Raw genomic sequence first — 24,277 nt, forward strand, 5'->3', positions numbered from 1 at the left:
TAACGTTTATTTCATTGAATAATTGACACTGTTGTTGCTACTCATGCCCACACTGAAGCTCCTAGACTTGTTTCCTTCAAGTGAATGTATTTAGAGTCCTTAAAAAGTAATCTTCTATCTTAAAACTCATTTGCTTTCAGAAGATAATCCTTCAGAAAATTACATTGGGTTTGTATTGCTCTGAGAAGAATAGTGGCATATTCTGTCTAGTTATATAAAATCTGTTTCTGTTGTAGCTTTTGGTTAAGCACATGCCAAACATTTTCTTAGAACTCTATAGTTTAGTACATTCCCAAAGTATCCAAGTAAAAGAAGCAGCAGCTAATCTGTTCTCAGTAAGTAAATACATCTGGATTATTATCCTCTTTTTAGTCAAATGAATTTAAATCATCTTTAGGCTTATTCTGCGGTCTTCAAATCCTTGGCCTCTTTAGAATACTAATACCATTGACAGCATATATGATGGAACAGTATTGGTTGATTTCTTAAGAAAGTTTATTAAAGTCTGAAAACAAGTTTTTGGAATGTAATAGATACTTTAGAAATATTTGGCATACTGAAAGAGTGAATAATCAAATGATCCTGTATTAAAAATGGCTATTATAAATGAATGAAAAGTGACTTAGGGCTAGTAGAATAGAAATTTTTGTTTTTACCTTAGAAGAACATTTATCTTTAAATGTCATTTTAGGAGGATTGTATATATGACAAAGAAAAAGAATAAGAATTTTCTGAAACCTATGTTTTCGTACTTAAAAGTTAAAGCTTATATATCTTGCATATGTAGATACCTTGCACAACTAATATCAGAATGTATACTTTCTGGTTAGAATCTGTGGTTTTCCTCTTTCACATTTAATCATGGTGGAGAAGTTTAGCTAGCTAGCTATACAGAAATAGTTGGTTTCAAGGATTGAAGAACATGGCATTTCCTAGGTCAAGATGTTTATTACTGAAGTGTAGTAATAGTAGTAGAGGAGACACATTCTCATGTAGAGCTTGTAATACTTATGGTCAAAAATCTGATTTCTTTGTTACGGAATTTTCTACTCTTTGTGTATGTGTGTTTAACTTTTGTTGTTGTTTTTCAAAAATTGCCATTTTTATTTTGGAATCTGGGGATACATATGTAGGTTTGTTACAAGGGTATATTGTGTGGTACTGAGGTTTATACTTTTATTGATTTTGTCACCCAGATAGTGAACAGAGTACCCAGTAGGAAGTTTCTCAGCCCTTGCCTCCCTCCCTCCTTTTGGAGTTCCCAGTGTCTATTATTCACATCTTTAAGTCCATGTGAACCCAGGATTTAGCTCCCACTTATAAGTGAGAACATGCAGTATTTAGTTTTCTGTTTCTGTGTTAATTCACATGGAATAATGCCCTCCAGAGGCATCCATGTTGCAGCAAATGTTATGATTTCATTCTTTTTTATGGCTGTGTAGTAGTCTATAGTGTATATGTACCACATTTTCTTTAATTCACTGTTGATGGGCGTTTTGGTTGATTCCATGTCTTTGCTATTGTGAAGAGTGCTGCGATGAACATGAGTTCATGTGTCTTTTTGATAGACTGATTTATTTTCTTTTGGGTATATACCCAGTAATGGAATTGCCAGGGTAATGGTAGCTCCAAACTGCTTTCCAGAGGGACTGAACTAATTTGAATTCCCAACAACAGTGTAAAAGTGTTCCCCTTTCTCTGCATCCATGCTAACATCTGTTATTGTTTGACTTTTTAATAGCCATTCTGATTGTTGTCAGATGGTATCTCATTGTGGTTTTGATTTGCATCTCTGATAATTAGTTATGTTGAGCATTTTTCATGTTTTTTGGCTGCTTGTATTTCTTTTGAGAAGTGTCTGTTCATATTTTTTGCTCACTTTTTAATAGGGTTGTTTGTTTTCTCTTTGTTCATTTGTTTAACTTCCTTAGAGAGTCCGGATGTTAATCCTTTGTTGGATGCATAGTTTGCAAATATTTTCTCCCATTCTGTAGGTTGTCTCTTTGTTTGTAGTTTCTTTTGCTTTGCAGACATCTTTAATTAAGTCCCATTTGTCTGTTTTTGATTTTGTTATATTTGTTTTTGGGGTCTTCATAAATTATTTGCCTTGGCCAATGTTGAGAAGAGTATTTCCTAGGTTTACTTCTAAAATTTTCATAGTTTAAGGTCTTGCATTTTTTGTATATGGTGAGAGGTATGGGTCCAGTTTCATGCTTCTGCATATAGTCAGCCAGTTTTCCCAGCACCATTTTTTAAATCAGTTGTCCTTTCCCTATTGTTTATTTTTGTCAACTTTGTCAAAAATCCCTTGGTTGTAGGTGTGCAGCTGTATTTCAAGGGATCTCTACTCTGTTACATTGGTCTATGTGTCAGGTTTTGTACCAATACCATGCTTTTTTGGTTACTATAGCCTTGCATAGTTTGAAGTCTGGTAATGACATGCCTCCCTTTGCTCTTATTGCTTAGGATTGCCTTGGCTATGTGGCTCTTTTTCTGGTTCCATGTGGATTAAATAGTTTCTTTTAAATCTGCAGAAAGTGACGTTGGTAATTTGATAGGAATTTGTTCCATCTGTGGATTGCTTTGTTTACTATGGGCATTTTTTTTTTTTTTTTTTTTTTTTGAGATGGAGTCTCACTCTGCCACCCTGGCTGGAGTGCAGTGGCGTGACCTCGGCTCACTGCACCCTCCGCCTCCTGGGTTCAAGCGATTCTCCTGCCTCAGTCTCCCGAGTAGCTGGGATTACAGGCACCCACCACCACGCCCAGCTGATTTTTGTATACTTAATAGAGATGGGGTTTCACCATCTTTGCAAAGCTGGTCTTGAATTCCTGACCTCAGGTGATCTGCCTGCCTCGGCCTCTCAAAGTGCTGGGATTACAGGCGTGAGCCACTGCGCCTGACCTGGACATTTTAATAATATAGATACTTCCAACCCATGAGCATAGAGTGCTTTTCCATTTATTTATGTCATCTGTGATCTCCTAGACTTGATAAACAACTTAAGCATAGTCTCAGGAAACAAAATCCATGTACAAAAATAAGTAGCATTTCTATATTCCAGTAAGGTTCAAGCTGAGAATCAGATCAGGAACTCAATCCCATCTACGATAACCACACACACAAAAAATACCTAGGAATACTTCTAACCAAGGAGGTGAAAGATCTCTATGAGGAGAACTACAAAACACTGTTGAAAGAAGTTTTCTACTGTCTTTTAAGGAAATAGAAGATAACTTAGCAATCTGAATTCTAATTCTTGTAACTGGAAAAAATTTCAACCCATGTTCCAGATTGTTTTAACTAGAGGATTTTATGCTGGTAATATTGTCTGTTATTCTACTTGCATTTTTTCCTTAAAAAATTAAATATTTTCTAAATCTCATTTTATTCCTTGCGCATTCTTATGAATGTGAAATACATTTGTCTCCATTTATTCATTTATCAAGTATTTATTGAGCACCCTAATAATTGCTCACACATAATTGGGGTACACATCAGTCAACAAGAATGAACTCTGTCATGTTCTCATGAGTTTATAATCTAAACAAATAATTATCCAAATAACTATTATGATTGTGTTAAGTTCTATGGATGAAAATACAAGATGATAAGAACATAGGGAGACATCCTGGTTTAAGTGTCTAGGAGGGTTTCTTAAAGAAGTGAATTTTGAAGTGAATTATGAAAGGTGTTTGGCTATATCACTAAGTTAAAGATGTAAATGATTTCATGAGAACAGTAGGAAACAGGCAATCTTAATACAATAAAACTATACAACAAAGTGTTAATAAAAATTTTTCTACTTGGATATATATGCTTTAACTTTAAAACAGTTGTCTCTGGTATAACAAAATAATTTGGTGTAGGACTCCTGGCAGCAGTAAGCCAAGATTTGTTCTCTGTGTAACCTGAAACTAAACAGAACAGTACGCTTAAGAGCACTGAAGCCATTCTAGATTGATTTGTTTATCCTTACATGGACATGCTAGAAAACTTGTGGGCATCCTGTGCTTGTTTCATAACTTTAGCATACTTTTCCTTGATGATGAGTTGATGGTGAGGCAATAATCATGGGTTGTTTTTGTGAGTCCCACTCAACTTCTGTCTTTCTGATTTTTGACTGCCTAATGACATTAATAAAAGAGAGAACAGACTGGGTCACTCTAACTACTAACCCTGTTTTCTTGGGCCTGAGTCACTTCTTAAGCCACTTGTTTGCTTTTTGAAGCTAAGTTCTTTAATCCTAGAGTCAGATTGATTTGTCTCTGTTTTTCTACCAAGTCTTAAATTGTTTTTTGAAGGTAAGTGTTATAAATATCAGGTATTGGAGAAAAACACTATTTAATTTCCAATATTTGTAAACAAATGATTTAAAAATAAAAATTAGAAAAAATGCATTATTCACTATGTTTCCATTACTTATGTATGTATATATATGTAACAAAAAATGCATGAAATGATATTTGAAAGTATAAGTACAGATACATACGAAAGTATACTTATGAAAATATACAAATGCATGTATATAAACACACATATATACAGTCTTGTATACAGATGATGTTGCTCCTGATAAAAATACACACTTATGTAGTAGAGCATACTAGAGTAGTTAAGAACACTGGTTTTGAAATCCAGTTGAGTTTGAGGCCTGGGTCTGCCACTAAACAGCTGTGTGAACATGGACAGATTATTTACCTCATCTAACCTAATTTGACTCTAAAATATGTATATGATAATTAGCATACAGACTTGTCCTGAAAATTACTTGAGATAATCTATGTAGAACCTGTAGCATAGTCCTCAGCACATATACCAATTTATATCCAGTGTTGACCTCTTCTGGATGCTGAATACCTGGGGAAAGATTTATTGCTTGGCAACAAGTTAAAAAAATTTGAAAACACTTGCTTTTATTTTTACATGACAGAGCCCATTGTACCAAACCAACTATAACTTTACAAACTTCAGAATACTTATGCCTTCTAGATTTTACATATAAATGTACAAAATGGCCTACAGTATGGTTATATATTTGATAAATCTTAATCTGGTGCTATCCTTTAGTGCAAACTTTGAGTACACCTTTGGGAGATAAAGAATGAGAGGTTTTCTGCTTCAGTGCCACATGTTTGCATAAATCTATATTAAGTAATTAATAAAAAATTTAGTAAAAATTATATCTTTTTTTTTTACATTTTTTTGACATAAAAAGTTGCAAATGTATTACATAGAAGTTGCAAATGTATTAAGATCTGTTTTGCCACCTAGTGGATAAAGGAACTTTGCTCATGAAATTTTGTTTCTGTTTCCTCCCTCCTTTCTGTCTCCTACCCTTCCTCTTTTCTTTTTTTCCTTTCTTTTCTTCCTTGGCTTTATTATTTTCTTCTTTTCTGTTCTTTATTCTCTTATTTTTTCTTTGACTTGGTGTAAGACCTACCAAAACAAAGTTTATTTCTTATAAATGGCAGCAGTCACATCTCACTAATCTTTGTTTATCTAGCACAGTTCCTAACATGTATTAGTTGTTGAGGAGATACTTGTTTTTATTGAATTATGACATCAAAACAAAGGAACGGGAAGATAAATAATTTATTCAGGGCCATGCAACTGTCCAAGAACTACAGTGTGAATTCTGAAGCATTTTGGCTTTTCATTTCACGAGAGTGTTATAAAATGTTTTTACCTTGCAATCCAATAAGAGGTAGAGTTGTAGTAAGCGTTACTTAGAATGCCCCTTTAAATTCTGGCTTCCTTTTAGGCCACCACCACCTATCATGACAGATGGTGAAGATTTGGATTACACTCATTTTACAAACCAGCAGAGTTCCACACGGCATTTCTCAAAATCAGAGTCCTCTCATAAAGGTAAGAAGAGTATGTGTGGTCAAGTTTAGGATCTTCTTTTTTTATATAAGCCTCATGTTGCAGTGGAAAAATCAAATTCTGTGTTCCACTAGAGTGGAAAAATAAGTTATTCTGTTAGCACATTGTTATAGAACTCCTCATTTATTAAAACAGTAACAAAACAGAAAACAGAACACCCTAAATTTTATGTAAGATATTCTGTGTATTTACATTTTCCTCTAGAGAGAGCATGAAGCTTTCATCAGATTCACTTTTTTTTTTTTTTTTTTTGAGACAGAGTCTCACTCTGTCGCCCAAGCTGGAATGCAGTGGCATGATCTCGGCTCTCTGCAGCCTCTACCACCTGGGTTCAAATGATCCTTCTATCTCAGCCTCCCAAGTAGCTGGGATTACAGACATGTGTCACCACACTTGGCTAATTTCTGTATTTTTTGTAGAGATGAGGTTTTACCATGTCACCCCAGGCTGGACTCAAGTAATCCCTCTGCCTCTGCCTCCCAAAGTGCTGGGATTACAGGCATGAGCCACGGCACCCAGCTCTTTCATCAGATTCTTAAAAGGTGATGGTGACCTCCGTTTAGATCCGCAGGACTGCATTTTCTGTAGTGGCTCTTGTTTCCTATCTGCCTATGACTCTTATTAATTAGATTTAAAATATGCATGCACACCTCCCACATAACTTTCATGCAAAAGAAAAATGGAACAAAGCATAAAGAAAAAATAGGGATACCTCAATTGGACGAAACCTTTAAAATTTGTTACCAGAAAGGGGTCCCGATTCAGACTCCAAGAGAAGGTTCTTGGATCTCGTGTAAGAAAGAATTCTAGGGAAATCCAGAGAGTAAAGTGGTAGAAGCAAGTTTATTAAGAAAGTAAAGGAATAAAGAATGGCTGCTCCATAGGCAGAGCAGCAGTGTGGGCTGCTAGTTGCCCATTTTTATGGTTATTTGATTATATGCTGATTAATACAAGGGGTATATTATTCATGAGTTTTCTGGGAAAGGGGTGGGCAAATCCTGAAAATGAGGGTTCCCCTTTATAGACCTTGTAGGATAACTTCTGATGTTCCCATGGCATCTGTAACCTGTCATGGCTCTGGTGGGAGTGTCTTTTAGCATGCTAATACATTATAGTTAGCATATAATGAGCAGTGAGGACAACCAGAGTTCAAATTTGTCACCATCTTGGTTTTGGCCAGCTTCTTTACCATAGCCTATTTTACCAGCAAGGTCTTTATGATCTGTGTCTTGTGTCAACCCCCTGTCTCATCCTGTGACCTAGAATGCCTAACCTCCTGGGAATGGAATCCAGTAGGTCTCAGGCTTATTTTATCCAGCCCCTATTAAAGATGGAGTCGCTCTGGTTCAAACGCCTCTGACAGAGGAACGTATTTGCTCTTGCAAGGATCTGCATTCACTTATGTACATTTTTATGAGAGTCGTAAAATGAAATGGTGAAAAGGTAGTTTCTTATATTAATTTCCTCATCTGCAAAATGGAGGCAGTCTAGAAAGTGTCAGAGTTGTCAAGATCATAAAAGATTAAATATGTAAAAGAAGTTTGCACAGTGCAGTAGACTTTGCAAATATATTAGATCTCATTAATTGGTGCTGTTTATTTGTTATGATTTTTGAAGACTTAGGTGATATTGTTACTTATTTCCAAGTCAATAATAATGTCTCAAAATATCTTTAAATTACATTTTCTGCTGTCATTTAAAAATACCATCACACAAATGCACTCTAGACTACTTAAATCAGAATTTCTAGATGGGGGTTGTCAAGCATTTGCATTTTTAAGAAAGCTTCCCTCCCCCGCATTCTGACTTGCATCCAATACTGAGAAAAAGACAAAAGACATTATTTTAAAAATAAGGTTAGTTGGACATTATAAACATCTTCATCAACACATCCCACTTCAACTTCCATCAGTTGGTGGCATTTTCACTGTTCCCGATTTAATGAAGTAGCTCGTATTTTTCTTTCTCAAACTACATGTATCACCTTTTGGGGAGTACCTTACTGTCTTTGACATACATTTGATGCATAATACTAAACTAACACATTGATTCTGTATATATGTCACAATCAAGAATAAAGTACTATTAGAAATGTATAGAAATAAAGTTATTTTACTTGGGCAGGGAGAAAAAGCTGTCTGAGTTTCAAAGATTTTTCCTTAATTGTGTTTCCTTTTTTCTTCCCCTCCCCAGGTTTTCATTACAAGCATTAAAAAGTAGGAATCTGCCTTGAAAATGGACTAACTATAGCAAGTATTACTGGGTGATACAGAATGAATTCTACACTTATTTTTTTTCTCCTGTGTTTGCATTCCTGGGATTTATCCTCAAGTGCATTTCTGACCATAAGTAATTTTAATTCATTTCAAATGTTTTGGTTATTCGTGATCACTTGGGCAGTATAAGAAAACGTAGCTTCTGAATATTGACCACCTCTATGCTGCATATACTTCTTGGGATATAGTATCTAAGAGCTTTGTAAACGGCCATTTTGTTAGGTATGGAGTTTGGTATCTAGGGAGTAGGCCTTATTTAGCAATTCAAATTTTATGGAGATGAAGATCAAAGTAAAACAATGTTTGGATGCAACACAGAATAAAAGAATATAAGAAATAGCTTTTTGTTGCATTAGTGTATGATACTTTGAAGGACAGAGCCTTTGCTTATTGTATTCTTTAAGAAAAGCACAACCATAAAGTATTTTAAAAAAAGAAACACTTGGAGCAATTGAAATATGTTATTCTGACTAGATGGACTGTAGAGGTTTTGCATTTCTCAGCCCTCCTGGGGAGATTGGCCTAGATAGCATTCTTTAACACTTCCTCTGCCTTTGGCTCAGTAGCAAGGCTTTCCGAAGCCCCGGGCAATGGAACATTTATTAGTATTTATTGACAAAAATTTAGTTCTCTGAAATTTTAACTCATATATATGAAAAACTTTGTATTCCATCTCTTCTTTTTCATTTACTTGTAGAGCCAAGGAAATGGAATTGAAAAATGATTGCATAAGTAATGATGCCATCCTTCTCTCTGGCTGTAGACTGAGGCTTTTCTCTTGCTTAAAGTCGTAGCAGTATTTGTTGATAACCTCTCAATAATGTTTGGTTTACATGCCAGTAATTAGATTAATTCAACATGAAGTTGAATTTGATGAAGTGGTCATCTATGCAAGTATTTGTGGTTTTTTTTGTTTTGTTTTGTTTTTTGAGATGGAGTCTCGCCCTGTCACCCAGGCTGGAGTGCAGTGGTGCAGTCTTGGCTCACTGCAACCTCCGCCTCCTGGGCTGGAGCAATTCCCCTGCCTCAGCCCCCCAAGGAGCTGGAATTACAGGCTTGTGTCACCACACCCGGCTAATTTTTGTATTTTTAGTAGACAGCAGGTTTCACCATGTTGGCCAGGCTGGTCTCGAACTCCTGACCTCAAGTGATCCACCTGCCTTGGCCTCCCAAGGTGCTGGGATTACAGGCTTAAGCCATCACGTCCAGCCAGCCAAGTATTTGGTTTTAAACATTTGTATTCCTTTGTGCAAGTGATTGTATTCCTCTATACAAGACCTTTAAAAGCCCCTCTTCAAGAAATTTAGTCTTTGTGTAGCTGCTAACCTTACTGCAATATTTATTTTCCCATACTACTTAGTTGACAAATGGCAATCAAGCTCACTTGTTCTCCCTATCTCTCCCCCGCATATACACATATATATATCCCTTCAGCTTGACTTGCTGTTATTTTTCATTGTATAAATATGAAATTCTTGTCATTTCAATATGGCGTTTGTTTAGGAAAGATATAGGTCACTAGAGAAAAATGTTAATTTTTTTCCCACTGTGAATTGCCTTCTGTTTGCCTTATCTTTTCAGATGGTCTTTAAAGTTGGACAATATTCAGGCAGCTATTTAGAACAGTTTCTCAGAGTGGATTTGGGTCTCATTTGAGAAAGATTTGTAGTTTCATGAAGTTCGTGTATTATAGGAATTTAAGTAAAATCATGTGAGTTAAGTTTTGGGCAGATGTTAATCAGAAAGATAATCAACATCCCTCTGTTATGTAGTCATTTTGGAGAAATGGAGGAAAAGGAAAATAACAGGACTTTTTATAGCTATGATAAAATGGGTAAAGAAAAACCTCCATTTAAATAAAGAAGGGGAGACAAAATGGAAGGTCCTGGCCTTAAGTCAAATTCCAGATAGTGCTTTCAATATCCAAAGCTTAGGCCTTGTTTACTTATGGTAATGCTGTATTTTTCTTTATCTGCCCAGTGATTTCACTTCGTGTCCTTCAAAGTTTTTTTATTCTAATTTTAAAAGAAAAAACAGTGTATTTTTATTTGATAACTAGGCAAAATCACTTGCCATTTTTTATTTCATAAATATTTATTTTTCTATCTCATACAATGATCAGTTTTACTTTAAAAATTCTGCATTTCTCTTGCTTCTCATGTACTTCATCCAGTTATTTATTATTGTAAAATGTTAACTGGAGATACTTCATTCAAAAAAATGTCAGACCACTTAACACTAACCCGGAATGTTAGTGTTTCAGCTGTCTTAGTGAGTGACCAAAGGTGGTTATTTCCCTTGTGATAGCTAATTCAACATCTTTACTGAAAATTTGTTACTTTTTTTAAAGGTTTTTAAAAGATTACAATTTTAAAATATTTTATGTTTATTTTATTTTTGTGTAAAGCAAACACTTTTTAAATAATATCAGAGTAATTATTACCCTATGAATAAGGAGATAGAAAGAAATTCAGCCAGTTAAACCCTCTTACTCTTTCTCATTCAAATAATGTAATAATGTTTGAGACTATAGAAGCAACTCAACTGTATTTTAATGAACTGCCAGACACTTTCCACTGTGTTCTCTGCTTTTTACTTCGTCATTTTTATATACATGTGGAAGGATTTTGTTGTTGTTATTGTTGTTGTTCCTGCTGCTAGAACACATGCAGTTTAATTTTTAGGCCCACAATGTAGTATGCTTTAATGTTGTGATGTAAACTAATACTCTGGCCTTGGAAAACCTTTCTGTTTCTGTATCTTTGTCCTTTGGAGGCCAGGCCTCATTAACACCAGTGTTGTTGAATAAGCACAATATGTTACGGAGCCTTACCATAAGGCTGCTTGACACAGACATCCACTCTCCTCCACATTTTATAAATCATTGTTTAGAAGTAAAGTTAGATAAGAGTCAAATTAAATGTTTTGACTTGAAAAATATTTGACTTTTGCGTTCAAACCACTGTTAGACGTAAGTATTTTATTAGACATAAGTATTTTATTTTGGGACTGGACAGTTGCTTTACGTGTATTTAAAGGAACATTGTGATTTTCAGAAAGTGGCTTTACATACTACTGAATTGCTATTTCCCAAGTTACTTTACAACCACCAGCAGCACACCAAGAAATTACAAAAGCAGAAAATGAAAATTCACCCTAGGTGTTCTGATGATAGAGAAATAGCTAAATTAGAAAAGAAAGATATGGATAGATGCTTTTAGGAGGAAAACCTTTTTAGAATGGCAGTGACCACTTGGATCTAGATCAGCATATTTCAAAATGTGTGACCTTGGGCTTTGTGTTTACTGAGCTCACTCTAGAAAATTCTGGACCTGATTCATTAACCCCCCTTTTCTTCTCTAATGTGTCCTGAAGCTGAGCTAGATGATGAGTAAATTCATTGCTGACTATTGCTCATCACTTTCCCTCAAAGTCAGAACTTTTCAGTATAAAAATAATTAGCTTTTAACGGATTATTAATTTTCTTTAATACCGTCAAAACTTGTCTAAAATTTGTTTGTGCTAAATTGGAAATACCCACTGTAATATGGTGCATTCAGTTTACCCCATGAGTGGTTAGCATTTTAAGTCCTAGATTTTTGATGTCTTGCCTTTGTATAAACATCACCTTGGGGAGTACCAAGATGATTCATTGTTCAGTGATTATTTTCTTGAAAGATAACTATGATGATTGGCTATAAAATCTTCAGCCTATAAAGGAGTGAGATCTCTGTGTAAACAGCTTTCTGAAGGACTGGTAATAGAATAGAACTTGCAGCCAAAGGCTTTTTCCCTTTTGAGAAGACAGTATTTGTGTAGGGAGTGCTAAGGTAGACTTCGTTGTACATAGAGTGCCATATTCTGTTGAAACAATCATAACACAATCAAAACCTCATGCTTCAGCAAAAAGGAAAATAGATTTTTAAATTACTTTGTCTATTACTTACTGCTCATAGAGAAGTGACTATATAAAATGGTCCCATTTTCTCATTTCTGGTGGTGCCTGTGAGTCTTAAAGCCATATCTGCTTATCTTACTGTTGATAGAATACTTTTTTTCTTTTTGGCCCATGATAAGTAATATGGGCAGGTAGAAGCAAACTGGAGACTGGGCACAATGTCATTCCAATTCTTGGTGGAAGAATCTCTTTTATCCATGGTGAGAGGTAAGAATATTAAAGGAAAGAGTCAGGATATTGTTGCTTCTGTTATTTAACAACTGTCATTAGAAATGCTGAAATTTAATTGTAGAGAAGTCAAGAAAGAAAGAGTAAACAGAAAATCTCACTACTACACAGTCACTTTTACAATGAGACCTGCACTTTATGCCAGCACTGTTTGTGAGGAGCGCAGTACTGCCTTAAATTAGTTTGACTGTGACTGATGTCAGTGTACGTTACTTCCTTTATGTGACTGACAGTCAGCTTTCCACTGAGATATAGCATTCGCAGATGATCCCCAAGTATCCTTGTCATCAGAAGCTTTGGACCTTTTCTGCCACTGACTTGTGGCTGATCTGTAACACAATAAATACATAATTTTATTTCATGTTGTCTGTCAACCTCTGAATAAGCAGTGGCATGACCAAAAAGACGGGTAGAAGGAGAGAGAATTTCCTAGCCAAATCCTTCGTACCAGGTGACCACTTCTTGAGTAATTGAGAGTTGACTGTCTTCTATGGTGACTATGTAGAAGATATCTCCAAAGGTTCTGTTATGCAGGGAAGACATTCAGATTATTTGTAAGAATTTCACCAACACCCTTGTGTATTGAAATGCTTAACCATTAAAAGGAAAAAAAAGGAGAAAACCAAACAAAACAGATAGTTACTCGAAATGGGAGATTTGCTAATGTGAAGAGTGTTTCTATTTTATTACTTTTAACAGAAAAGCAGGAAAACTTTTGCTATGGTAAGAAAGACACCAGAGTGGTGATTCTATTTGATGCCACAGGCTGACACAATCATGTAAGTAATCATGTTGAGTTGTAGAAATACATGGCCCTAAAAACCATTCTCTTTCCTTTATATATATAAATATGTGAACACTGCCTAGTAATATTTTAATAGATTTAAGATGCATTTGTACATTCTCAGAAAATTCGAAGAAAATGTTTTTTCTCTTTTTGAGTAACTTCATAGCATAGGGAACCAGCACTGTGCAGGTTTCAGCATTTCAGATAAGGGCAGAATTAATTGTGTAACTTAATACCCTGTTATTCATTGCTGAGGTTCATATATAAAGAATAGAAAAATTGAAAGATGGGTTTGGGCGACATTGTCTTCACAAAAGATCAATCAAGTAAGGAGTAAGAACAAGTAAGGGAAGACAGCTAAGAGAGCATACTATGACATCTCATAGAATTGGGATACATTTTTGTTGCACTGGATTTCAGGCTATATTGCTAAAATAATTTCTAGCTATTAAATTTTGTGATAGGGTTTTTGACATCAGAATTTTTGTATTTCTGGTCAAATTGGCCTTGGAAATCCCTATGGTCTGTAATTTCAGCTCTTGCTGTAAACTGCAAGCCAAATGCTCTTCCTCAGAAAGAGCAATATTTTTCTCTTCTTACAGGCAACCCAATATTTATTTCATAAAGTGTTATAAATATTGAGAGGATACACTGGGGAGATAGCATATAAAAATGATGCCCCCAAATGAGAATTCTCTATAATGGGGTTTTCCCTAAGAAGAATCCATCCCAGCATATATTTTGAAAGGTGCTGAATTAAAAAGTACAAGAGTTTGCTCATATAAATCAAGTTGCCCAGGAAACCTGAGGTGATGCTATCATTTGTCTCATAATTTAGAAACATGATCTCTTCAGAGAGAGACTACACATTGCCTGGGCACTTTCAGATTCTTTAGTAAGTGCCCCTTTGATATTTGGAATGTGGATATATTTATAAAACAAGTGGATTGTTATTCCAAATGCTCATGGATTTATAATCAAGCCCCAGAAGAATAGGCAGCTTTGAAATAGCTTTTTCACGGAATTGAACAGAACCTTGATGGAATATAGTTGCCTGTGTGAGGACAGAAAACAAAGAGGTTGCCTCAAACCACATGCCTATCTAGCGATTAAGTGAAACTGTGAGGGACATTTTGTGGATGCCTTAAAGGTGACCAGTGGTGGGTTCTGATGGGAATGTACACACTCATCTGGACTAGGCCAATGGAAGCAGGCTCTTTCAGTTCACCTCCATACAGCACAAGTTGTTCCTGCTCATGACCTCATTGAGGAAAATGAGAACTGTGGTGCTGGTGACTTTCACGTGTCTTGGGAGGCTGAGGTGTTCGACATCGTTAAGGCACTCCCAAAACGCAAACCTCCTTTTTAAAATGCCAGTTGTACATCTACATTAATTCATCTATGCAAACTTGTGTTTTCATGGTTTGTTTTTTACACTATATTTCTCATTAGGTTCTTTAAACATCAGGTCTAATATTGATATTATGAATAATTTTTAAACCAAAGTATTCTATAAGTCTGTGCACTTTGTTTTCCTAGATGGTTTGACCAAGGTAAACACCAATCTTGTCCTTCTCTCTTAATAAAGTCATCCATTTGTTAAGTCAGTGGTCTCTGTCTCATGTTTTTGTTTTGTTTCTTTACAGCATTCAAGGACAGGGAAACTTACGAGAGTCTTATTATAATTATTATTATTTACAAAATGACCCTAATAGGTCTGTTTAATAACAGTAAAATTTTTTCTTACTCCATTTCCATACGCTTCCTGTAAATATGTATAACATGATAATGATGGCTGGTGTATTGAAATCGTCAATAAATACTGCCAAGTATGGATCGGCTGGAGAAGTAGCTTTGTTTTGTGTGTGGTGTTTGGTGGTTAGATTGATGTATTTGGGAGAAAAAAAAACAGGTAAGTGGATATTCACACAATAATTCCGATAATTAAAGACCCCATGCACAACTCTCTGCACTGTGCACCTTGTGGACACTTAAATGTTATTTTGACAAAATGGATATTAATAACTGATTTATTCAATATTTTACCTTCATAAGATTTTTTTTTCTTATTTGGTTCGATAGAATAGCCACAATGTGGGAAATGATTCTGCAAAAATTTATCAGGTATCTTAAAAATAATATTTTCAATGACTACTAAATTTATGTTTAAAGATGTCACTATTTAGCCACCCTACAGCAGATTCTCTAGGCCTCAGATTCCTCTATGGCAAATATAGCAGGAAATCTAAATGATTTCTGTAGTCTCTGCTAGATCCTGAGTAGTACCAGTGATGTGCAGGTGATACTGTTTTATTTAGTTGAAGATTAGTATGTTGATTTCAATCTTTGGTCTCTAAATAAATACTAAAGTTGCCAGTGGAAAAAGTTGATGCATCTGTAAGCCAATTAAAAAATTAAATATGCAAGTAAAACAGGTCCCTTTAATCTGTAGTAAGAGGTACTCAAGGTGATAGGGTGGTTTATGGGGAATATGACTTGAGTCTGATTGTCAGGCTATGGCCATGTGAAAAGGTAGCATACAAGAAAGTTCCTTTTTTTTTTTTTTTTTTGAGATGGAGTCTTGCTCTTTCGCCCAGGCTGGAGTGCAGTGGCACGATCTCGGCTCACTGCAAGCTCCACCTCCTGGGTTCATGCCATTCTCCTGCCTCAGCCTCCCAAGTAGCTGGGACTACAGGCACCCGCCACTGTGCCTGGCTAAGTTTGTTGTGTTTTTAGTAGAGATGGGGTTTCACCGTGTTAGCCAGGATGGTCTCGATCTTCTGACCTCATGATCCGCCCTCCTCGGCCTCCCAAAGTGCTGGGATTGCAGGCGTGAGCCACCGCGCCCGGCCACTTCCTTCTTAAAGCAGCTAAGAGACCGCTATCTACCTTGCACACCTTAGAAATTTGGAGAAACCTTTAAGAGGGTTTTGGACTACTGCAAATCCTAGAATCACGGTTTCAAGACAATTTTGCCCCCATTTCAAGGGCAGGAAGATAAATGCCCCCCTCCATTGTGTTTGGGTTATCATGCTTAAATGAACGAACAGAAACTAAAGGCTGCTGCGAAATCAGTGTACTAAAGAAATCTACAGGAATAAGGAGATATGGGATCCTAGTCCAGGTTTTGCTATGAGCTTGTTTCAGGACCTTGGGACATCATTTATCCTGCTGTACCTCAGTTCACTTGCCTGAAGCACTCCTTCAAGTTTAACATTTGAGGATTCCTGCTGTCAACGGCTGCTGGTTTCTTTTAAGGTGTCGCCAGGAAGAGAGCAGCTTTATTCACTGCTGGGTGCCTGCAAAATCACAAAGACTTCCTAGACATTCCATCATGAAAGGTCTCAACCATGATATTTTGTTCTTTACTGCACTATTTTGCTCCTTCTATCTCCACATCCAGTAGATTGTCATTAACTTGTGTTTTTCTAACCAATACCCATCTCTATGTTTTGTTCCCAAGGCTGAAATTTGAGCCTCTTTCCTCAAATGGTCTTTGGATGTTCTTGTAAGTTAACTCCACTAGTATGTCTTGCATACCATACTTCCAGGACACACCCACTTTTCTTATCAATTCCTCAGCCTAATGATGCAAATTCGGTTTTGATCATGTAGATCATAACATACCCTTAATTATGCCTGCCACTTTAAAGTATTTTGTGTCATTACCCGATCTTTGCCATCACTAGCAGTGCTCTTTGTGCCTAACTAGTCTTTTTGAAACCTTTCCTGCTGATCTGTCAATCCTGCATCCCCTCACATCCCTGACCAGGCTGCAGGGGCTCTCAAACACAGGTAAACCTGTCATTGACTCTAAGGGTTTATGTATATATGAAAATGGCCTTTTCTGACCTGGACAGTACCAATTGGTATATATCAATTTTTTTCTTTTATGGATTATTACTTGGTGCCAAGCCTGAGAACTCTCCAGCCGTACATCCCGAAGATTTTCTCCATTTTGGAGTGGATTTTTGTATAAAGTGTGAAGGTTTAGGACAAGGTTTACATTTTTTGCCTGCCTGTTCAATTGCTCCAGAACCATTTTCCCGATATCTTCTAAAAATCTCCCATTTCTAGTTTGATTCTGCATGATTCCAATTTCATTAAATTTGTTGAAGTTTGTTTTATGGCCTGGGATATTGCCTGTTTTAGTATATGTTCCATAAGCACTAAAAAGCACATTTGTTGCTGTTGGGTGTTCTATATACTCATTCTCCTTGACTTATGTTGGGGTTATATCTGCATAAACTGATTAAGTTGAAAGTGCCTTTTCAACGTAGTATTTTCAATTTATGATGGATTTATCCAGATGTAACCCCATCCTCATTTTTGTAATCATACTCAGATTACATTTATCCAGATGTAACACCATTGTCATAGTCAGGGGCTGTCTTTATGTTGATCTTGTTGGTCAGTGGTATTGTTGAGTTCTTCTATATCCTCACTGATTTCTGTCTCGTTATTCCATCAGTTGTCAAGAGAGAGGTGTTGAAGTCTCTACTTCCGGATTTGTCTTTTTTAATTTCAGTTGCTATCAATTTTTACTTCACATATTTTGCAGCTGCCATTTGATATTCTATGTGTATGTGTGTGTGTATATATATGTATATAGCAGGGTTCTCCAAAGGGACAGAACTAATAGGATATATAAATATGAAAGAGTTTATTAGGAAGAATGGACTCCCATGATTATAAGATGGAGTTCCATTATAGGCCATCTGCAAGCTGGGGAAGAGAGAAGCTGATACCGGCTCTGTCCAAGTCCAAAAGCCTCAAAACCAGGGAAACTGCAGCTTTCAGTCCGTGGCCAAAGCCCAAGAGCCCATGGTAAGCCACTGGTACAAGTCACAGAGTCCAAAGGCCAAAGAACCTGAAGTCCAATGTCCAGGGGCAGGACGAGTGGAAGGAAGCATCCAGCACAGGAGAAAGAAGGCAGCCAGAAAAGTCAGCAGGCAAAGCTTATCCCATCTTCTTCCACCTGCTTTGTTCGAGGCGCGCTGGCAGCTGATTGGATGGTGCCCACCCATATTGAGGGTGGGTCTTCCTCTCTTCAGTCCACCAACACAAATGTCAATCTCCTCTGGCAACGCCTTCACAGACACACCCAGAAACACTTTACCAGCCATTTAGGTATCCTTCAAGTTGACATCTAATATTAATCAGCACAGAAATATACACATTTAGGATTGTCATGTCTTAGTGGAGTGATCATTTTACCATTTTACTGGTCCTTGGCCTGTCAGGAATCAGGCTGCACAGCAGGAGGTGAGCAGCAGGCCAGTGAGCATTACCGCCTGAACTCCGCCTCCTGTCAGACCAGCAGCAGCAATAGATTCTCATAGGCGTGCACATCTTACTGTGAACTGCGCATGTGAAACATTTAGGCTGCTGGCTCCTTAGGAGAATCTAATGCGTGCTGATCTCGGGTGGAACAGTTTCATCCCAAAACCATCTCCACCCCGCCTGCCTACCCACCCTTGTCCATGGAAAAATTGTTTTCTACAAAACCAGTACCTGCCAAAAAAGTTGAAGACCACTGGTTTTGAAAACTTTGTAGTTTTCTTAGTCCGATATATATGAGAGAACAAGAAAACCCAGGGAAACCATGTTCCTTAGGTTCCGAAGTTCCTTGACTTACTTATTTTGTATTGAGAGTCTTACGTTGGTTTTATAATATGATGTTTAGGTGTTTTAGTTGTATTTAGTGGGAGGGATAGGGAAAAGTATGTCTTTTATTTCCTAGAAATGAAAGTTTCCAACATTTACATATTTTAATCTCATTTTAATTAGGATTTGAGATTTATTTCACTAGGAATTCGTTTTGATGTTTTCTGTTCATTTCTGCCTATGCTATTTATTAAACAGTCAACTCATTTTTTATAGATTTGAAATCCACTATTGTAATAGTTCTAATTCTGTACATTTTCTGTGTAAAAAATTCTCTTACCTTTGTCTAGTGCCACGTTTTAAATTACTAAATTAATGTCTAGTGAAACATGTTCCTTTTTATTACTCTTTCAAAAAAAATCTATGGATATTATTTCATATTCCTCCAATGGAAAATTAAAGCTGTTTTGGCAATTTCTTTTCCTTTTTTTCTTTTAGTGTGTTCTGCATTTATTTATTTTGCTGTTTTTTTATTATGAAATCTGCATAACAAATTATGAAGTTTTAGTATTTTAAGTGTATGATCCAATGATATTAATTTTATTCACAGTGTTGGTCATTACTATCATTATTTCCAAAACTTTTCAGTCACCCAAAATATAAACTCTGTACCCATTAAGCAGTAATTCCCCATTCTTTCCCTTCCCCAACTTCTAGCAATCTAACCTGTCTCTATGAATTTGCCTGGTTTAGATATTTCATAAAGGTGGAATCAACCTAATTCTCCTTTCATGTCTGGCTTGTTTTACTTAGCATACTGTGTTCGAGGTTCACTCATGTAACATGTATCGGCAGTTCATTCCTTTTTATGACTGAATATTCTAAGTATCACATTCTGTTTATGCAGTTATCTATTCATAGACACTAGATTGTTTCCACCTTTTGGCTATTGTGAATAATGTTTAAATGAACATTGTAGTACAAGTATTTGAGTCTCTATTTTCAGTTCTTCTGGTTATATACGTAGGAATTGCTGGGTCATATGGTAACTCTCTGTTTAACTTTTGGAAGAACCACTAAACTGTTTTCCTTAATGAGTGCACCATTTTACATTCCCATCAGCAGTTTCTCCACATCCTCATCAACACTTGTTCTGTTCTCTTTTTTTCCCTAATAGTCATCCTAATTGTGTGTGAAATAGGGCTCTAATTTCATTATTTTGTATCTGGAAACCTACTGTATGTCTCAGCACTATTTGTTGAAGAAATTCTCTTTTTTTCTCATTGAATCAACTTAGCATCTTTGAGGAAAACCAATTGGCCATAAATTTGTGGGTTTATTTCTGGACTTCAGTTCTGTTCCATTGGTTTATATGTTTAGCCTTAAGCCACTACTACACTATTTTGATTACAGGAGCTTTGTAGTAAGTTTTGAAATTGGGGATTGTGAATCCTCCAGTGTTTTTTTCAGGATTATTTTGGCTGTCAGGGGCCCCATTGCAATTCCAAATGAATTTTAAGATTAGCCTTTTCATTTCTACAAAAATACTGTAGCAATTTTGATAAGGACTGCGTTGAACCCACAGATCTTTTGGGTAACATTGCCGTCTTAACCATGTGGAGTTTTTCAATCCATGGTCATGGAATATCTATTTATGCTATTTTAATTTTTTTCAATTATGTTTTGTGATTTATTGTGTATAGTCTTTCACACCTGTGGTTAAATTTATTCCTTATTATTCCTTGGTATATTAGAAGCTATTGTAAATGGACTTGCTTTCTTAATTCCCTTTTTTGATTGTTCATTACTAGTGTATAGAAACAACTGATTTTTATTTATTGATCTTATAACCTGCAGCTTTGCTGAATTCACTTATTAACTAGTATCTAGTGGATCCGTTGGGATTTTCAATATATAGGATTATATCATAGGCAAACAGAGGTAGTTTTACTTCTTCCTTTCAAATTAAGATGCCTTTGTATTAGTCTGTTTTGCATTACTAGGAAGAATTACCTCAGGCTGGGTAATTTCTAACAAAAAGAGGTTTATTTGGCTCATAGCTCTGCAGGCTGTGCAATAAGCATGATACCAGTATCTCCTTCTGGTGAGGACATCAGGAGACTTACAGTCATTGTGGAAGGTAAAGGGATAGGAGGTGTGTCATGGCAAGAGAGGGAACAAGAAAGAGGGAGGAGGTCCCAGACTCTTCTTAACAACCAGATCTTATATGAAATCATTACTGTGGGGAGAACACCAAGCCATTTATGAGGGACCTGCTCCCATGACCCAAACACCTCCAACATTAGAGATCACATTTGAACATGAGATTTGGAGTTGAAATCTAAATATTTAAACTATACAATTCTGACCCTGGCTCCCCAACTCTCATATTCTTCTCATGTTGCAAAATATAATCATTCCTTCCCAATAGTCCCCAAAAGTCTTAACTCATTCTGCTATCAACTCAAAAGTCAAAAGTCTCATCTGAGACTCAAGGCAAGTTCCTTCCACTTATGAGTCTGTAATACCAAAAGCAAGTTATTTACTTCTAAGATGCAATGGTGATACAGGCATTGAGCAAACATTCTCATTCTGAAAGAGACATTGGCCAAAAGAAAGGGTCAGCAGATTTGGCAAGCAAGTCCAAAACCCAGCAGGGAAGACATTAAACTTAAAAGCTCTAAAATAATTCTTGACTTCATGTCTTACATCCTGTGAACACTGGTTCAAGGGGTGGATCCCCAAGGCTTTAGACAGCTCTAACCCTGTGGGTTTGCTGGGTGCAGCCTATGTGGCTGCTCTCATGAGTTGGAGTCCATTGTCTGCAGCTTTTCAGGTTAAAGATGTGCACTGCTGGTGACTCTACCATTCTGGAGTCTGGAGGGCAGTGGACCCCTTCCCACAGCTCCCCTAGGCAGTGCCTGAGTGAGGACTCTGTGTGGAGCCTCCAACTCCACATTTTCCCTTGGCAGTGTCCTAGTAGAGGTTTTCTATGGACGCTCTGCCCCTATAGCAGGCTTCTGCCTGGGCACCTAGGCTTTCCGATACATCCTCTGAGATCTAGGTGGAAGCTGCCAAACCTCCTCCAGTCTTGCATTCTGCACACCTGCAGACTTAACACTATGTGGATTCTTCCAAGACTGATAGCTTGTGCCTTCCAGAATGGCACCTTGAGTTGTACCTGGGTCCCTTTGAGCTTTGGCTGTGTCTAGAACAACCAGAATGGAGGGAACATCTCTCCAAAGTGGCACAGAGCATCAGGACCCTGGGCCTGGCCCCTGAAACTATTCTTTGCTCCTAGGCCTCTGGGCCTGTGATGCGAAGGGCCACCTCAAACGGTCTTGGCTATTAGGACGTGACTCCCATTTATTCATGCTAATATCTCTAGCAATGGTTGCTTGCTGAAATTCCTCACCTGTAAATGCTCTTTCCTTCTCTACCACATGGCCAGGGTGTAGATTACCCAAATTGTTATGCTCTACTTCCCTTTTAATGGTAAGTTCCAACTTTAAGTTCTTTCTGTGCTCCCATGTCTGATCACTGGCTGTGAGAAGCTAGCACACCAAATCTTGCATTCTTTGCTGCTTGGAAATTTCTTCCACCAGATACCCTAAGTCATCACTCAAGTTCAGTCTTCTGTAAAGTCATAGGGCATTAGCAAATGCAGCGATGTTCATTGCTAGGGCATAACAAGAGTAATCTTTGCTCCAGTTCCCAGTAAGTTCCTCATTTCCATCTGAGACTTCATCAGCCCAGCATTCACTCTCCATATTTCTATTAGCATTTTGGTTACAATCATTTAAACAGACTCTAAGAAGTTCCAAACTTTGTCTACCTATCATCTTCTGAGCCCTCCAAACTATTCCAACCTGTGCCTACTACCCAGTTTTAAAGCTGCATCCACATTTGCAGGTGTTGTTATCACAGTGCCCCACTCCTTGGTACCAATTTTCTGATTAGTCAATTTTGTATTTCTATAAGGGAATAGTTGAGGCTGGGTAATTTATAAAGAAAAGAGGTTTATTTGGATCATGGTTCTGTAGACTGCACAAGAAATATGTCACCAGCATCTGCTTCTGGTGAAGGCCTCAGGAAGCTCCCAGTCATGGTGGAAAGTGAAGGAGAAGCAGACATGTCATATGGCAAGAGAGGGAGCAAGAGAGAGGGAGAAGTTCCCAGACTCTTTAACAACCAGGTCTCATGTGCATACATTACTATGGGGAGAGCACCAAGCCTTTCATGAGGGATCTGCCTCTGTGACACAAACACCTCCCACCAGCCCCACGTCCAACACTGGAGATAATGCTTCAACATGAGATTTGGAGGAGACAAATATCCAAACTATGTCAGTCTTTTATATCTTTTTTACATCTACTTTTTCTGGCTAGAATTTACAGTACAATATTGAGTAACAGCAGTGAAAGTGGGCATGAGAGGGCAATGCTTACCTCTTAGAATGAGTTAGGAATTGCTGCCTCCTATTCTATTTTTTGGAGGAGTTTGGGAAGGATTATTTTCCATTCTTATTTATTTAGAGAGTTGACCAGCAAATCCATGTGGTCCTATGCTTTTTTTATTTTATTTTATTTTATTTTTTTTGAGATGGAATCTCGCCCTGTTGCTTATGCTGGAGTGCAGTGGCACTATCTCAGCTCACTGCAACCTCTGCCTCCCAGGTTCAAGCAATTCTCCTGCCTCAGCCTCCTGAGCAGCTGGGACGACAGGCGTGTGCCACCACACCCCGCTGATTTTTCGTATTTTTAGTAGAGATGGGGTTTCACTGTGTTAGCCAGGATAGTCTTGATCTCCTGACCTCGTGATCCACCTGCCTTGGCCTCCCAAAGTATTGGAATTACAGGCATGAGCCATCGCGCCCAGACTGGGAGTGTTTTAATTACTGATTCAATTTCTTACTACAGGTCTGTTGGGATTATGCATTTCTTCTTGAGTTGGTTTAGGCAATTTATGTTTCTAGGAATTGGTTCTTTTCATCTAGGTTATCTAACTTATGGGTATACAATTGTTCATATTCTTATAATCCTTTATTTTTGTAAATTTGGGATAATCCTTTTTATTTTTGTAAGATTGATAGTAATGTTTCTACTCTTATTTCTAATTTTAGTTATTTGCTGCTTCGCTTTTTTAACTAAAGGCTTATAATTTCATTTATCTTTTCAAATAAACAACTTTTGGTTTCGTTGATTTTGTTGTTTTTCTATTCTCTATTTCATTTATCTCTACTCTGATCTTCATTCTTTCCCCCTTCCTGCTAGTTTTCCCCTGTTTCCTCAAAGTATAAAGTTAGGTTAATGGTTGGAGATTTTTCTCTTCATATGGGTATATACAGTTATAAGGTTCCCTCTGAGTATTGCCTTTGCTTCATCCTCTAAATTTTGGTATTGTGTGTGTGTGTCTGTGTATGTGTTTATCTTTATTATTTTCTAAGTATTTCCTAGTTTACCTTTTGATTTTTTTCTTTATCTCATTGGTTTTATAGGGATGTGTTAATTTTCACACATTTGTAGTTTTTCT

At 37.0% G+C, this 24,277-nt stretch overlaps 1 protein-coding gene across 2 annotated transcripts in view; it reads left to right on the top strand.

The window, feature by feature from the left end:
* CCDC50 (coiled-coil domain containing 50) overlaps positions 1–10,741 on the top strand; it is a 65,006-nt gene extending 54,265 nt beyond the window's left edge. For both annotated transcript variants that reach the window (XM_032171914.2, XM_032171913.2), the window contains 2 exons: positions 5,765–5,871; positions 8,083–10,741. In XM_032171914.2, the coding sequence (XP_032027805.1) occupies positions 5,765–5,871; positions 8,083–8,102 (127 nt within the window). In that variant the 3' untranslated portion in view covers positions 8,103–10,741. The remainder of the gene's footprint in view (positions 1–5,764; positions 5,872–8,082) is intronic.
* The last annotated feature ends 13,536 nt before the right edge of the window (positions 10,742–24,277 follow it).

The sequence above is a fragment of the Hylobates moloch genome, unplaced genomic scaffold (assembly GCF_009828535.3).
Source record: "Hylobates moloch isolate HMO894 unplaced genomic scaffold, HMol_V3 SCAFFOLD_13, whole genome shotgun sequence".
NCBI lineage: Eukaryota > Metazoa > Chordata > Mammalia > Primates > Hylobatidae > Hylobates > Hylobates moloch.